The following is a 17351-nucleotide window of genomic DNA, read 5'->3' as shown; positions in this document are numbered from 1 at the left end:
TCTTTTCATCTCCTTCTTTAAAGAAACCAAAGCAGGAATGGGAAGGATTCTTGACATTATTGGTTTAAAGTGTGATGTCATTATATAGGGAGCAGAGTTTGACACTTTCATCACAAGTAATCTGCCTTTTAGCTTAAGTGCTGGGGAAGCAAATATTGTGACATTTTAGAAAGTCACTGGGATAATACTAAGTGTCTTTCAAATACAAAATGGTAATTTACATTTGAATGCCTTGGTGTCTATTCCCGTTAGGAACAATTTCTCTGTCCTACTTACTTTAAAAGACCAAACGCCAGGAAAGAATCAAGAGGTTCTTTAGAGCAATTTAAATCATTTTTAACAGGCTGCTGGTTATAGTACTTACTGTGTTGCGAAAGGAGAATACATATGTTGGCCTGTTTGACAGGAAAAACTGTCTTCAAAGTGGGTAAGTGACCATCAGCCTGTATCTGACATGAGTGTTTTTATGCCCCAAATGATACCCCCAAACGTGCCATGAATCAGACTTAATGTAATGCCAAGTCTGTTGTTGCACCCTGCTGTAGTGGTGCATGTTGCTGTACGTGATGGTAAGAGACAAGTTTGGTGGTGCGTTAGCTTTCCAGCTACAGGAAAGAGTTCAGAGTCAGTTGTAAAAGAAGAAACCCCCTGCTTCTTTGTTTCATTGATAAAAGCTGGTTCTCCCCATGTACAACAATGTGGTAGCTTCAAACTTTTGAAACCTGAGTGGTACAGCACTTTGGTAAGGCAAGTCAAAAATAAAGCCTTCTGTATTTCTTCATATGTGCTGTTATGATTGAGCAGGGTAATTAGACAGCATATTGTTCACTAAACAAAACACTTCTATGTGACATACTTGAATTATAGTGGTTATTAACTGACAAATCTCTATTATTTGTCTTGCTGTATGCCTTAAAGATTGCTGGATCAGCAAGCTTAACAAATATCGATGGACAGTGCTGATTTAGGGGAAAAGCGATGATACTTATTTGGTCCCCTTCTGTGACAGAAAATGCCTCCTGTGGTTTACTTTGCTGAAATTAAATGGTTAAAGTTTGGAGCTGTGGTTGGTTCAAATATCTATACTGCTACTTCAGAGTATTTATTCTGAGGTATGAAACGTGCAGCTAGAGGCTGCTTTAAAAAAGTAAACAAAACCTCTCCGTTTATTTCTTCGTAGTGTTGCACTGCTGGATGAGTAAGGGGGAACAGTTCTGGGGTTGCAGAAGATTAGGAGTAGCCTCATTTTCTTCTATACGTGAGTCTTCAGCCACATTCAGTATCTGTTGCGGCTGCATTGTGCAGGTTCGCAGAGGACAACCCCAGCCGTAATCCAGTTGTGTTAGGCAGGCAGGCAAAAGTGGGAGATATAAAAAAAAAAAAAAAAAAAATGAAGAGCAGCTAGGCTAAGGTGGCAGGTCTTGAAGCAGGAATGAGGTCTCTTGAGTTAAATTTCTCAGAACTGGGCTTACTGGTGTGTGCGATATCCTGCAGTTGTGCTCAGCATTAATTGCCGTTCTGCAAAGGAGGATGGAGGCTGCTGGGACGCAGCGCTGCGAAGGCACGGCCGCCTCGAATTGTGGAGGTTCTTTAATCTCGGTGAATAAAGGAGTGCCGTTTATCACACTAAAACCTTTTCATGACTCATTAATAAACTTTCTCTTATCTAATTGTGGTGCTTTAGTAGGATGCGGTGTAACCTCAGCGTGCTATTAAAGAAAAATTAGATTTTCTTGTCATGAAAAATGCAAAGTTACTCATTGTAAAGCTTGTAACTCCAGCAGCAAATGAGGCATGAAATATATTGCCAAAAATACAGCACCCAAAAACACTGGCAGTAAATATTTTATCTTGGTGCTAATTAAGAGCTTGAATTTAAAACTGAGCACTCTACATTTTCACAATAATAAAATAAACCTCATGATACCAGTGTAGCCTTACTAATGCGGGCTGTTGTTCCAGACAGATTCTGTCCTTGACTGCATATTGCTAAACGTGGAGCATGTTCGTAGCTCTAGGAGCAAGCAGAAATTTCTCCTTGTCTTTATAGTGCCGCCTTCTTTGGTTGGAAGTTGATTTGGAACCTGAAGGCCAAATAACGGTGAACTTGTGGGTTCAGTAGCTGCAAGGAAGAGAGTTTAATGGAAGAATGGTTCTTCCTCCTTTTTTTTTTCCTCCTCCACTCACTATTTTGAGTTTGCTTTAGCAGGAGCTGTTTAATTAGCATTGGAGGTTCTATTACTATATTTCTGGGAAATGTGATGGTTTGGCTCCCATTATCACTTCATTGACTTTGGGGTGCTGTTTTGGTTGCTCTATAGCTAGCGTACCCTTTATCGGGTGCGTGGTTCAGGCCAAGATTTGAAGGGTAGTCGTCCATCTCATCCTGTGAAGCTTAAAACAGTAGGTGTGATATTTTTTCCTAAAAACAAAATTCATGCTCTCCTCTTGAGAGTATTTTTTTTATGAAGAAGGTGGTATTTTTGAATGTGGCCACGTCTCCATGGAGTTTTTAGGTGGTGTTTACTGGCAGGGCTGTGGACTGTTGGCTGCGTGTCCATCCGGCATCCGAGTGGCAGCTGTCCCGGCAGGGTTTGGGATGGGGTCTTTTCTGGGGTGTGCCTCTGCAGTTTGATGTTCCCTCTAGTGTCTGAGGGCTGGAAATGCTTTCCGCCAGAGTCTAATCTTCGTCAGGTGCCTGAAAAATGACCAAATGCGCTCTCCAGCAACTCCTTGAGAGCCGAGGATGGGATTTTATGACAGGAAAGTCGAAGGGAGGGATCGTAGAGGCTTGGCTTTAATTTCAGTGGCTGTAATTGCCGCATTATCAGCTGACTTTGTCCATGTGTTCTGCTCTGGGTGACCTTTGGAGCATCGGACCTGAGCCTGAATGGCTTCTGTATCATCACATCACATTTCTACTTACCTCTCTGGCCGACCGAACGTGGACCCTTTCTAAGCAGAATTTGATTTCGGTGCTGCTTAGATGACTATCTCTTAAGCTATTTATTGGTTTCATCAACACAGTAAATTGTTTCACGTCGTCTAAAGAAGTACTTACAGAGATTTCTGTGGCTGATTAATTGCAACAGTTTGCTAGATAAGAATAAAGACAAATGATTATTTAAACCTGCTTATGTACCATGACTCTTTCTTCCTTGATTGTGGTAGAGTGCCAGCTGATGAAGACAGAACGACCTAAACCAAACACATTTATCATTAGATGCCTCCAGTGGACCACAGTAATTGAAAGAACATTTCATGTGGAGACTCCAGAGGAGCGGTATGTTTCATTCATATTTAATACATAAACTACTCGCAAAAGCAGATGCAAGCGTTCAGCATTAATAGCAAGCCCTTTGCTCAAGCTCTTACTTACCAGGTGATGTACGTCTAGACTGAAAAGTGACAAATAGTTTTTGAGTGTCCCAGTTTTAGTGCATGTTCCAGTAGAAAAGGTACCTTAAAGGGAGGTTGACTTCTCAGGGAGTGGATTTTGAACGGTATCTGTAAATGAAATGTTGTTGGTTTGGGTATCCAAAAAGCACAGGTGCGTGTCTGTACCAGTTAGTTATTTCTGGAAAGTTAGGCTTCATTTCTCACTGGAAATTTTCTGCTATGTGAAATAAAGGGTTTCTGACCTGGGAGTTTCTGGAATGATGAGCACAAGTGAAAGAGATTCAGGCAAAATTGAGTTGTATCAAAATGCTGACCTTTTAAAGTCTTTTTAGACACCTTGTTTTTAAAGGAAAAAAGTCAGTAGTATCACTGCTGATTGCTAATGTTTTATGCAAATTAGATAATAAAGGTGATAGTTATCTGCTGCAGGTGCAGATTTCTGTTTCAGCTGTTAGGAAACAAAGCTGAGAGCATGCATCCTGTGCTCTCATCATTGGAGAATTGATCTCTTACCTCCTGAAAGAAGAGTTTTCCAGCACAGCTACTCTACAACTACAGCGTATTTAAATATTTACTTGCTCTTCAGGAACTGAACTTAAATTATTCCAGTATCATTGCCCTAGGGGAAGGGGTATTTTAAAACCCTGGTCCTCCCTATGTATGATACTGGCACGTGTTTGTTTTTAAGATCAGCAAATTCTACTTAATATTCTTTGTTTTTTTCCGTTATAGCCTGTGTGTGCACTGAGTTAGGCGGTTCCTATTTATTGCTTTTGATTCTATTACAGTGTTCAGAAGCAGGTGAAATCGAATTAAAGCAAAGAAAAATAAACTGGTCTTTGTTTCATTTAGTAGCTTTGCAGTCAGTGACCCTAAAATGAGTGAATAACAGTTTCCACTTGGGGGAGGATTGTGTTTTCATCTTGTTTTGTTCCCTCCTAGCCAATTAAGTCAGCTTTGTGACACTTCAGGGCTTGGAGCGTTAGTCACCTCTGTTGTACACACTTGAGATGTAAAAGCTGAGGGTGAAATTCTGGTATCCCAGAAATCAAAGATCTGTGTACTTCAGGAGGGCCAGGATCTCAACCAAGTCAGCAATAAATCTTGAAACAGATGTGGAGGTAGCCTTTGGCTTTCTGTAATGGTTTTGAATAATAAAAATGACTAGTAAATAAATGAATGTGCTTGTGATGTTGAATGAAAGAAGTTTCTGCTAGAAGCACAGAAGAACATTTGGAAACTTTTCCTACATTTAGCATTACCTTGCTGTCCCAAGACAGAACTGGATAGTGTGTGAAGACCAGCCTTTTGAAGCAGATGGTACAGGTGAATGTTAGCTGAAGAAAGTGAATAGGTGATTTGTTTTTTCCTTAACCCCAAAATGGTAATTCATCTGTCTTTCTTCTCTTTTGGAGATAATATGGAGCTAATCTTCCTTAGATATCTTCCGTATCTGTAATATAGAAATGAATACTGCTTCAATTGGGCGTAATCCAAAATAAAAACTGCACAGGACATAGAAGACCTTATGTGTAATTGGTGTAGCTTTTATTAGAATACTGTGTCAGGTATTTTTTCCCATGGACTTTGCTTCCTTGGTGGAATGTTTCTCTATTTTGCACCCAGCACAAACTGCAATTCAGATGTTCAGATATGATTTTATTTTCTTAAGCTGATGCTTCACTGTATAATTTCAAAGTACCGGTGAAAAGTTTGATACCGATTAGGATGGCGTGGCTTCTTCAGTATGTTGCAGATTGTGCGTGGAGTTGTTCAGCTTTGGCTGCTTGTGTTCCTGCTGTAGTCGCAGAGTATTTTACAGACTGTAAAATGCAGTAAATCCACATTTGTTCAGCCCCTGTAAGCCTTGAAACTCTTCCCCCAAACCTGTAAGACATTGAGTTGCATGTTTTATGTTCAATAAATTAGCAGTGAAATATGATGAAGGCCAAGAACTTTCACTTCAGTAGTTTCCAAAGGTGTGAAATTTCCCCAAATTCAGTGGAGTGGAAGGGGTCTGCATAGAATTCAAAGGGGTTGGTATTAGAGCACCCATTGCTGAAACAACCGTGGAAACTTTCTTATAACCAAAACCTATGCCTTAGATAAAATGTTGCTGCTCTTGCTGATGTTCTGGTAAGCTTTACACAAGAACTGCTGCAGCTCTGGCATCATCTCTGCAAGAGATGAATTACCTAAGTATCCCAGGCTTTAAAAACTTGTCCTAGGGCATTTCTTGCCATCAAAATTTGGGATATGAGTGTGAAGAGGTGGCGTAGTGCCCCCAGCAGTTAGATATATGTGTTTCCAGTGCACCATAGGAATGGAAAAGCTGTGTTTAATTGCTTCGTGCTGCATGGGAGCCTTTTGCTTTTTGGTCTTGGCGAGTCTGCATTTGTTATGTAAATCTCTGTATCACTAGGTCACGTCTTGACCTGATGACTGACTGGGTATTAGAAATTGCTGAAGAGCCTTATGTTGTGTATGGACTGTGGGGACTTCAGTTGTCTGGTGTCTAGTGTGGTTAATAAAGATGTAGGCTAAAAGTGCTCTTAAAATGTATTTTTGCAGTGCTTGAAAACACACACAAAATGCAGTATATGTGCATTGGATCATTTTAGAGCATTGGTTGCTCTATTTTCCTCAGAAACACTTGCTATGGCGGACAGTAATATGAAGATACAAGTAACAAATGTCATTGCTTATATTTTGCCAGGGAAGAATGGACAAAAGCCATCCAAACTGTAGCAGACAGCCTCAAGAAACAGGAGGAAGAGATGATGGATTTTAGATCTGGCTCTCCCAGTGATAATTCAGGTGCTGAAGAAATGGAGGTTTCTATGACAAAACCAAAACACAAAGTGGTAAGTGAACGTGGCAGGAAAAACGCTAAATTTTAGATCTTGAATGTAGACAAGAAGCAGCCATCAAGGCCTTTCTGTTCCCCTCACAATTACACAGTTGTTGTAGTTGTGGCTTCTGGATGAAAAGGTTGTCTGAGGTGAGCAGGTATGGGTCAAAGCCTGGTTGGGTCCACAGGAGTTCTCAACTCGGATACACTGCAGGATTTCCAAGGCCAGCTCAGGTCTGGAAGCAGTTTGCTTAATTTCCTGCAGTACAGACAATGAAATCATATTTCCTGCTGGACCTTGAGTCTGTGTAACCTCTATTTCTGTCTGCTGTGTTGTCATAGGCTAGTGCAAAGATGCACGAGTGAATTTGCAGGGCTTGAGGTGGGGCCAGGGGATTTCGTTGCTCTGGATTAAGGACCTAGGCCTAATCCCAGACAGCCACTGGGGTGTCTGTCCACAGTGTTCCTGCAGCTTGGGTTTTTGCATTGCACACAGCATTGACTGAATGGCCTTGTATAAGAGGAATGTGTGCCAGTAGAGATCTCTGCCCTTTTAGGTATCTCCTTTCAATCTCTTCAACTTCCCTTCCTTTAGTTCTGTTGTCTCATTGTCTCCTATTTGGCTTTCCAATCTCACTATTTTATCTCACTATTAACATTTCCATTTCCTTTCATAATTTTGCTTCAGTTTTGGGAAAACTGATGAAATTTTTGAAGAAAATAAGTCATTATGTGATTGCTAAGTATGTCTGCCAGCTTTGTGTCATGCTGTTGGCTTTAGACTGATGTGGGTGGCTACTTACGTGTCACTGTAAGTTGTAGCTGCCATTAGCCTTCTGTGTTCTTGACCGAGCAGATACTACTCTTGCAGAGTGGTTCCTAATAGAAATGCAAGAACCACCACCTCCTTGGTCAGATTTCTGAGGCACATTCTTCTGAGACAGTGACTGTCTCTCCCTGGGCATTTTAGTGAGGATAATCAAAGTGATTTTTGGGGTCCTGACATCAACTGTATTGAACAGTTAACAGCAAGTCTCCTCAGCCAGCTGTAGGGAAGAATATGGAGTAAGTTTGCTATTGAGAGCATCTTGGAAGTTTTCCCCAACAGAGGCTGCAGTAGCCTTTGGCTGTTCAAGTCCTGTTACTGCTAGGTTGGCAACGGTCATTGGTACTGTAAGAGAGAGACTGTCCGTGGCCTGCAGCACATTCCAATTTCCCCAGCATTTTCCCTAATGGCAAAACAAGTAAGAGAGAGTAGCTAATCCGTGAAGCAGTTGTTTTCTCTGTGGGTTTCGGTGCCATTCTTTGAACCACAAGAAAGCTGATCCCCTGGAGAGGTGGGGAACATCAGAAAAAGGGTATGGATTCAGTCCCTAGATTCAGAGCAACATACAACTTTTAGTGAACCTCTGCACTGGCAAAGTGGTCAAAATGTCTCTGATAATACATTGAGTGGTATTAGCACAATTGAGCGTTGAGTGAGTCTCGTGAATGAGTGTTCCGCTAGTGAATGGTTTATGGTTTTCCCTAAATAGTTTGATTGATTATCTTTGGGAAGTGTACTGGTACTTATTTTTATGGCAGAATCATTTCTGCTCTTGAATTCTACTAAGTAAAAGGGTTAAAAAAAAATAATGCATAGTATTCTCCCATGAATGAGAAATTCTAGTCTGATATACTTGTTGGTAGTTAATGTAATTCAGTTCTTGTTTATCTGTATCATTAACAGACCATGAATGAATTTGAATACCTTAAGCTACTGGGAAAAGGCACTTTTGGAAAGGTCATTTTAGTTAAAGAAAAAGCAACCGGACGGTATTATGCCATGAAAATTCTGAAGAAAGAAGTTATTGTAGCAAAGGTGAGTGGATGGGAAACTTGGAAATATGTACAGCCTTCTGGAAAGCAATAGCAAGGATGCTCTGAGCACTTGTAAATAATTGCTTGAAATGCATCCCCTAATCTGGGGAATCACTTGGGTGATTTCCTTCTGATTGTGTTTCAGGATGAAGTAGCACACACGCTGACAGAAAACCGTGTTTTGCAGAACTCACGGCATCCGTTCCTAACAGTACGTATTTCTCCCTCTGTTGACTGGAACTTGACATCGTGACAACCAAGACTTTCCTTATTTTTTGTTATTCACATAATGTATCTGAGATCTGTGTTTTTGGAGTGGATGTGTATTTTTCTGTGCTTCCATTTTTGGGAAGCACAAATTAAAATGCTTTTCTGAGTCTTCTCATTCTTGCAGAGCAGGTCTTAAGTGCCTCTTGAAATCAGAGACTTCTTGTAGTGTCTCAGGGTGTGGTTTGATTTTATGGCTCACCCATGTAACGGTTTGCCGTCTCTCGAGAGAAGTATTTGCTTTTCCTGGCCTCCAAATGCTTGGTGTCCTCTTCGAGGCAGAGATCAGGGTGACCCTGACCTTGTGACAAATGAGTTCAGCAGAGTGAGGGGAAAAGAAAAAAAACAATTCTTTTTTAAAAATTTCTTTTACTGTTCCCAGAAGCAGCTTACTGTGGAATCAGAGCTCTGGTAGTGCCTGCTGAAGTATAGTGATGGGAGCATACTGGGAGGTAGAACAAAGGAGAGCAAGACCATGCCTCATTCAGTGCTTTCCTTTTAGATTGGCTAACTGTAAAATGAAAGCATAGCCTCAATTTAGACCTCCAGCACCAGCAGTCTCTGCGGGTTGACTTCAGATACCCAAGTTCTACCTCAAGATTTTGTTTGTAGTGTTCATTACAAGTTGGTTCTGAATCATTTCCAACAGCTTCAGCCCCCTAAGAGACCTGTGTAGTGTCCTGGTGGTCTCCTTTTTCCAGGTACACAAGGGTTTAACTGGAATTTAGACCTTTTAAATGTGGCCTCTGGAAGTAAATATTGGCTGAATTGGGTATAATCAGTAAATGTTTGTTGACAGGCCTAAAACCTGATCGTCCCTTTCTTTGCAAAACGACATCAGCTTTAAAAATGCTTTCCCTAATAATGAAGATAATGATATAATGTGTGGTATTTTCTTAATGCTTTCATAAACTCAAATATCCAAACCAAGGACTGTCTTAAGTCAGCTGTCAGACTGGGATATGACCAAGAAACTTAAGACCATGGCAAACAAGCTGGTGTTACTCTTGCTGCAGGAATACACATGACAGGGCTGTACAAAGGCACCTTGTGACACTCCATCACACCCTCTGTCTGGTCTGGTTTTGTGAATTGCTCACAAACGGATATTGACAGCATTGCTCAATCCCCTGGCAGGCTGTCAGCAGCGAGCGGGGCAGAGACCAGGGGACTGGTGCTTGTAAGGTCACTTGTTTCAGACAAGCAGGCTTGCAGCCAGTGTGGCAAAACCTTGTGCTTTTGGGTTTTTTTGGTTGTGGCCTCCTGTCTGCGAGATCAGACTATGGGAGCTTGTGGCCTGGGGAGGATACTTCAGTGCCGCTGTCAGTATGTTTTGTGCCGTTGTAATGGGTCAGGACTTTGTTTCAGAGCATTGTAGGCATTGCTAATAGCTTCTGCAAGGGATTGTTTTAACATACTAAATACATTTCTTAAAAGAAGTTGGCAGTAGATCAGCTGCAACAAGAAAATGCAAGTATTATATGACAGCCAAGAACAAAAAGTCCACTAAAATACACATCTTATATCTGTCTGTGTTTTGAAAAAATTATTCAAAATGTTTTTTTATAACTGTCAGTGTGATCTTTCTTCTGAGTTTTTGTTTAAATCTGTTTCAGGCTTTAAAGTATTCCTTTCAGACACATGATCGCTTGTGTTTTGTGATGGAGTATGCCAATGGAGGGGAGGTAAGGGAAATGCAGTAATGTTTAATGCTTTAGGATTTTCCTGTCCTGCTTCTAATTCTGCTTGGCATTACTTAGCTAGGGTCCATGTCTCCATTTCTAGTGCATCCAAGCTGTCCAAGTTAAACAGACCTGTTTGCGGTTTTAACTAATACTAAGAATTAAGACTCTAATCTTCACTCCATTTTTAGAGAATACAGGTTTTGGGTGTAGGTTTCTATTTTACATGACAGCAACATACTGTAATCTGACATTTAGTAGTTCAGAAAAATAAGTTGCTTTCTAGTTGTTCTTCAGACAGCTTATAACGCTTTTTAATGAATCTTCTGAGCACGTGTTACTTTGGAGAGAGAGGTAGAAACAGCAAAGAAGGAAAGGTACTAAGATGTTAAGAAGGAAAAGATGAAATATCAAAGTTTCTCTAAATCATGCATTAAGCTAGTTTTAATATCTAATTGTAGTTCAATTAAAAGGAAGTTTTATTTTCTATATGTACAAGAATGTGTAGCAATCAAACTAGTGCTCAGCGTACATCTGTGAATATGAGTTATAATTGCCTGGTTGTTTACTTTATGATGGCTTTAAAAACATTTGGGAGCACAGCTGAGTGTGGATGGGAAGGAGTTTTCTCTTAGGTAACATTGGATTCCAAGCAGGATGGCTTGAGAAGTGTTATACATAACTCAGAAACATATGCAATCTAAATGCAACAAATTATTGTTCTTGTTGTAGTTGTTTTTCCATCTGTCAAGAGAGCGTGTCTTTTCTGAAGACCGGGCTCGGTTTTATGGAGCTGAGATAGTTTCAGCATTGGATTACCTGCATTCAGAGAAGAATGTGGTTTATAGAGATTTGAAGGTACGTAGAAAAACAATTTCACAGGCTTTTGGGGTTTGGGCTTTCTCTTTCTTAGTCACAAAAGCAAATGAGCCTTAACTGTAAGAAAGCCTTTTCTGACTGAACTTTAACATAACGGTTATTGCAGCTGTTGGTCTTGGCTTTACAGGATTTCTAAACACTTTTATCATCTAAGTGATTGTCTAACGCGTCTGTCAGGACACTAGCAGTGTTTCAGGGAGCACAGAGGGGTACTGAACAGCATGGATTTTGTTTTCACCTGACTGCTTATGTTCCAAGAGAAACCTTGCCGGCTATATACATGCTGGAGTACAATCCTGGACTTTTCATTACTGGGTCTTATTAGATATATGCAAATTCATACACTATGTATGATGTGCTTCCTTGCAGTGTGCTGTGCAGCACTGTCTTCATAGTACCTGCTTGCAGTTAGAAAATTGATTAAAGTTCAGGTTGCTTGTTTGTTTCGTGACTGGATTGGGAAGAGAAACAAACAAGAAATCTTAGGGCAAGCAGATGGGGGACAAGCTTGAGGGTAATGCAGCAACAAAACGTATTTTCTGAGAAGTGCTTTCAGGGGAGGATAAGGTGATACTAGTAGGAGTATGCTACGTAATATTTTCAGCCTGTTTCAAAGTGTTCTTAGGAATTCCTGCTGCGATTTCGTATCCTATATCACCATGATTCCTTTGAAAATGCGCTTTGTTTCATACATAGTTGGCCTTGTTAGAAATTAGTGGTGCAGAGTAGGATGAATATCAAGTGCTAAGTAGATGAAATGATTCTCATGTAAAAAAAAATCTCTTTGGCAAATGCTTCTTTAAGCTTACACTTAGTTACTTTCTTCATTTGCTATCCTTTAATGGTACAGAATGCTTTATAAAATCACTTAGAGTAAAAGCAGGAATGAAGTTTTTAAAAAATGTAGTAAGTATTCCTCCTCACAAAGAATCTGGTGTTCTGTTGATGATAATACTTTAGAAGCATAATTACAATGTTTACGTTCTGTATTCTTGCTGTATATATGATCAGTTACCCAAGGACTGCAAATTAGTTACTTAATGCTCCCTAAAGAATTAAGGAAAGTGATATAAATGTGTATTTACATCATGCATGCTTTGGCAGCTGCTATGGCTCTGACTCCAGTGAGAACACGTTTCAAAACTGTAATCTTCAGAAATTCCAGTCCTTTATTGACTTGCTCAGGAGCAGTGTACGTTTTTTCTAATACTGTGCTTCGTTTGGACTTCTCAGCTGGAAAATCTTATGCTGGATAAAGATGGACACATAAAAATTACAGACTTTGGACTATGTAAAGAAGGCATAAAGGACGGAGCAACAATGAAGACTTTCTGTGGCACTCCAGAGTATCTTGCACCAGAGGTATGTTTACATTGAATTTCATACTAAATCATAGTCTTAAATGCCATCCACGATAGCAGTAGCAATACAGAATAAATCCTATGCCATAATGTGTTCATACAGTATTACTGTGATATAATAACACATGCTGAAAATCTCTTATTCATCGTGTTCTGGGACATACCTTCAGTATGAAGACGTGTGATAATTTTCACATGGGGTAGCGTTTTCCTTTCATTTCAGGGAATATGTACGTTTTGCTGGAGCAGTGCTTGCTTCTAGCGTCCGAAGTCTAATTAAAAAAATCAACTCATAAACCATTAAAATATTACTCGATGGCTTGGTAACCCTTTTGTGATTTATTTGCTGTGTATTGGACTATCTGAAAGCTATCAACAGAACTTTGGCTAAGAAGTAAAAGTATTGACTGATTCTTTTTGAAGACAGTGTAAGGTTAAGTGTGTTCAGGGAGGCCAGCAACAAGGCAGATGGAGCTCTTTTTTTCAGTGTTTAGCATTGTATATGTTAGAAGTGCCAACTCCTTCATGGCTGTAAGTGCGCAAGGTTGTTTCTCAAGGTTAATTTGAAACTTTCTGTTTGGGAGGAAACAAATCCAAGCATGAGACTCCAGTCCCCAAACACACATTTTGGGGGGATTTTTGTGCTAATAATTTTTCCATGCAAGCGCACATTTGGATTTTACGCTTTAACTTTCATCCTGGAAATACTCCTTCGGAAAGTTGTGCAACACAGAGCAGGTGCTGTTCGAGCAGGGAGTTAGTTAAGGGCAGATCAAAAGTGAAGTCGGGTGATAGAGGAGATGTATACACGCTGTTCTGCAGGCAGACGCTCGTTTTCTCTGCCCACGCTCGGAGCTGTCTGGAAGCAGTCGCTGTATGAGCAGGGCACCGAGCCTGAGCTATTAATGCGCCGTGCCTCGCAGAAGGGCTCGCTGCCGCTGAGGGAGCGCCTTGCTACCCCTGGCGCACAGGCTTCCATCCAGCTGGGAGCGCAGGCAGAAGCAAGTCTTGGGCTGCTGGCAGGTTATGTATTGCGGGCACACCCAGGACGTATTCCTTCTCCAGGGTGGGAGAACTCTGCGCTGCAAACCTTTCTTTAGTCAAAGTGCGCAGAGGTACGAAGTACGGGAAACCAAAGTGGAGGAGGAATATTGCTGTGGAGAGCCAGTGTCTTGGCTGATCGGCACTTCTGAGCCCTCCGTTTGCATAGCGGTGGCAGTGGAAACAGTTGTGTGCTCTTGTTTTTTTGTTTTCTGTTGTTTTTTTAAACTCCCAGCTGCTCTCAAGGGCCTCCAGTCTCTTTGTAATAATGAAGAACGTGGGCACCTGTCGAAGTAGCTTGCAGCAAAGAGGTGGAGCCAGTCTCATGCTAGCTGCCAGCTCTCCATGGGTCGCTAGGAGTCTTCAGTGTTCCTAAATGGGGGTCTGTGCACCACGATTTGAGATTCACTGGTGCAGGGAGTAATTAGCAGCACGACAAAGAGTGTTTATTATTCATAAATATAGCTTTTATTTGGTGGCTCCCTCTTAAAATCAATTGCTGAACTTCAGTTTTTCACCAAGGATTTTATGAAGTGATTAAAAATATTGTTTTGTTTTTGTTTTTTTTCTTAGCATGGAATGTGGGGATTCCCTGTGCAGGCATTATGTTGTTCTTTCGGTAGCATTACCTGCTATTATTTTTCTTTCTCATATTTACAATGAGTTGGCTCATCCAAAACCCTGAAGGACAAATCCTTTCGATTAACCCAGCTCTCTCCCTTACTCGCAAATCCCGTCTGCGAGCTGGAGTGTTAAATTCTGGAGGCTTTTGTCATCTGGTCGGTAGCATGCAAAAAATCTGGAAATTGCGCGTGAGTGATACGCTGTGCATTTAAGGTCATGCAGCCTTAAAAGCAGGGGTCTCGTTCTCGTTATCTGTGTCTGTAACTTGAGTCCAGCATAGCAGCATGTTTGTACAGTTGTTGCATAGTTGTTTTTAGGTTCATATTGGAATCTTGTGCATGGATGACAGTGACTGAACCATGTCAACTTTGATGTGTCAGATATATCAATGACTGTGATGTTTACAGCTGTTGTGCCTTCTCTTTCAAATTCCATCTCACGGCAGCATGGAGCTGCTTGTTAGGGATTGATCAGCCTTTAACTTAAGTGAAATGACCTTGTTGCTTCTGCTGTCCTGCGTGTTGCAATAAATCATGAATATGCGTAATCCCTTTCCTGATATGGTATATTTTTAATAACCACTGCTCTGTTTTGTGCAATTCCAAATCTGAGCACTTGCTGTCTGTGATAAAGCACTTTGAAGAAATAAGCATTTTTTTATTCTGTGCAGAGTTAAGAGATTTAGCATTCTTACTGAAATAATTTATGAATTATTTTGCGTGTTTTGAAAGCACCTGTAGGACTGGCCGTGCACACAGCCCAAACCTTCGTGGCTTTTTTTTTTCCTTCCAATCCTCTCCTTGAGTACCTCCCGCAGCAGTTTAAAAATAAATAAATAAACGGGGAGAGAGACCCCGTGACTAATTTATTTTCGGTAAACCCGAGCGCCGGGCAGCGCGAGGAGGAAGCGCTTGGCTGCGAGGGGGCGGCTGGGAGCGGCGTTGTCACACAAATATCTCCTGCGGTGCCTCGGGAAGGACGGAGCCGGCTCCTGGAATCCCGGCCGGCCGGCAGCTGTGTCGGCCGAATACATGCGCGGGGCAGCTGCAGAGCCAGCTGTCGTTTGGTGTGAATCATACGGCAGGGGATGCTGTAAATAGACCAGCGCTGGGTAATCTAATACCTGGCAGCCTTCGGAGTTTTACTGCAGGCCCTTTCCCTCGTTCGGATAATTGAGGGGAATAATTAGTGAATACGGAGAGGCAGAGCGCAAAGGGTTGTTGCGGAGTGTCTCTGCTGCTTTCTTGTGCGCAAAACCTTTCTGAATGTTTGTCAGGGGTTCGGATCCTGCCCTTGTTAAAGGGAAAGCTGTCGATTTCAATGGTCTCTTTCACCCTTTTAATTTTCAGTGCAGTGTGCTGAATTGGTGCACGGTGGCTGCATGAGCTTTACATTGCTACAAGGAGGAGCACTGGTGGCTTTTACTCTTGGCAATACTAAGCTGTTCAGTGCAGACCTGTGAAAAGACTAAAGATGACAAGTAAAACCTGAGGACAGGGTCTGGAATATGAGACTGTCGGTGTCAGCTACAGACAACTGCTTGGGAGACATAAAGTCTAGAGAAGTCCTTGTAACATCCACTCCACGAGCCACGAAACACTCCTACCTCCTCAACAAAGCCGTCGGTAGAGAAGACGAGAAACAAAGCGTGACAGCACTTCTGTGGAGCAAGCAGGAGGGAAAAAGGACACTGCTGGGTCCCGAGTCCGTGCACAAACTGGGGATTTGTTAGGTGCAAATGCCCAGGGGAAGGGAAAATGCCCTGTGCTACACCCCATCTCCTCTGAGAACGGGAAGAAGCTTGCTCCCTGACACTTTCTGCTTAGAAAGTGCAACCCCAAAGTGTTGGAGCTGGTGTGCAAGTGTTCCCCTCTGGAGCGGAGGAAGGGAAATATTTCAAGACAGCCTGGCTGCCATTTCACAGCCTTGCAGCCAGTCAAGTGCTAGGAGTGGAGATCTCGCTTAGTGTTTAGTGTGAATTGGTCATTTAGCATGCTGTGTGGTCTTTTGTGACATACCCTTTGGGTAGAGGCAAGTTAATATGGAGAGGATCATGCTGTTCAGTTTGTTGCTTCTGAAGGAATAGTAAGTAAGAGCCTGACTGTCTTGTCTTTTCTCCCCAGAATGGCTCCTTGGTGGTGTTTTTTTTTTTTCTTTCTTAATGGGATCCCATTTGGAACAGTTTGTGATGAATAAGTGAGAATTTAGCAGCTGGCTGTGTAATGTGAGAACAGACCTTAGCCTTTGGGCTTTCAAAGGTTGTGCTTACTGTGGGCTTAATGGGAAGGGGAGGCTGGGAGGAAGAGGAGAAGGAAGCTGCCATATCATAACACTTTCTCCATTTCCCTCTCTTGCTTACCTAAAATGCTCTCTTTCGATCAGTGACCGTGGTGCCACTTGTTTTTGAGATCATCTGCAGATACTCTGTGTTGATAGACTCATCTGTGAAACTCAAGAACATGAAATTTTTGGTGTAAATTTTGCCTCTTTGAGTTCTGCGCTCATTCCTGATTTAGGAATGCCTTCTAAAGCCTTCTCTCTGCCTTTCTGCAGGTGCTGGAAGACAACGACTATGGTCGTGCAGTGGACTGGTGGGGCCTCGGCGTGGTGATGTATGAAATGATGTGTGGCCGGCTCCCTTTCTACAACCAGGACCATGAAAAGCTCTTTGAACTCATCCTTATGGAGGAGATTAGATTTCCACGCACTTTGTCACCTGAAGCAAAATCTCTCTTGTCAGGTTTGCTGAAGAAAGATCCGAAGCAAAGGTGAGGTTGTTGCTTAATAATTGCAATTTTAAGTGCTCGTGTCCTCAGAAATACCAAATAAGAAGAAATCGAGGGAAAAAAATATATTTGTTAAAGCCTTCACAAAAAAAGATAGCAATTATTCTGTTCAGAGGCGTGTCTGTGAAAGGGAACTAACTTCAAGCCAAGTGACTTAAAAGTGACTTTCTGCACTGCCATTTAAAAGATCCATATTGCCATCTTTCAGAAACAACTGAAGATGATACTGCACAAAGGGCTATCGAGCGCACGCATGCCAGTCTTTATTTAAAGTTGAGGAAGGTGTTTTGGATGAAATGGTAGTTTTGTTTCTAATCAGGTCACAATTAGCATCCACCAAGAATAGCTGAGATGTAGTAAATGAACCTATTTGTTTTCATCTTAACTTTTGAAACAAGCTGACCCTGCAGGTAGCAACGTGAAGCGATTTTGGTGATCAGGAGGCTGAGCTTTGGAATATGATGGCTGCCATTAACACAAAACTACAGCGTGGAACAATGCAAGTTAACCTTGCTTTTGGTCGTAATTAATCTGATGGCTGCTGTAGGTTATAAGCTCTATGGTGAATGTTCTTGCCTTGTATCCAAGTTCAGGCTGCTTG

At 41.6% G+C, this 17351-nt stretch overlaps 1 protein-coding gene across 2 annotated transcripts in view; it reads left to right on the top strand.

Annotated features, from left to right (window-relative positions):
- The window catches only part of AKT1 (AKT serine/threonine kinase 1), a 72859-nt gene that overhangs the window by 41001 nt on the left and 14507 nt on the right, over nucleotides 1-17351 (top strand). For both annotated transcript variants that reach the window (XM_083839862.1, XM_083839863.1), the window contains exons 4-11: nucleotides 3172-3283; nucleotides 6116-6263; nucleotides 7980-8111; nucleotides 8256-8321; nucleotides 9994-10062; nucleotides 10792-10917; nucleotides 12172-12300; nucleotides 16518-16732. In XM_083839862.1, the coding sequence (XP_083695988.1) occupies nucleotides 3172-3283; nucleotides 6116-6263; nucleotides 7980-8111; nucleotides 8256-8321; nucleotides 9994-10062; nucleotides 10792-10917; nucleotides 12172-12300; nucleotides 16518-16732 (997 nt within the window). The remainder of the gene's footprint in view (nucleotides 1-3171; nucleotides 3284-6115; nucleotides 6264-7979; nucleotides 8112-8255; nucleotides 8322-9993; nucleotides 10063-10791; nucleotides 10918-12171; nucleotides 12301-16517; nucleotides 16733-17351) is intronic.

This window comes from Anser anser, assembly GCF_964211835.1.
Source record: "Anser anser genome assembly, chromosome: 5".
Classification (NCBI taxonomy): domain Eukaryota; kingdom Metazoa; phylum Chordata; class Aves; order Anseriformes; family Anatidae; genus Anser; species Anser anser.
This window is presented reverse-complemented; position numbering and strand designations above follow the sequence as displayed.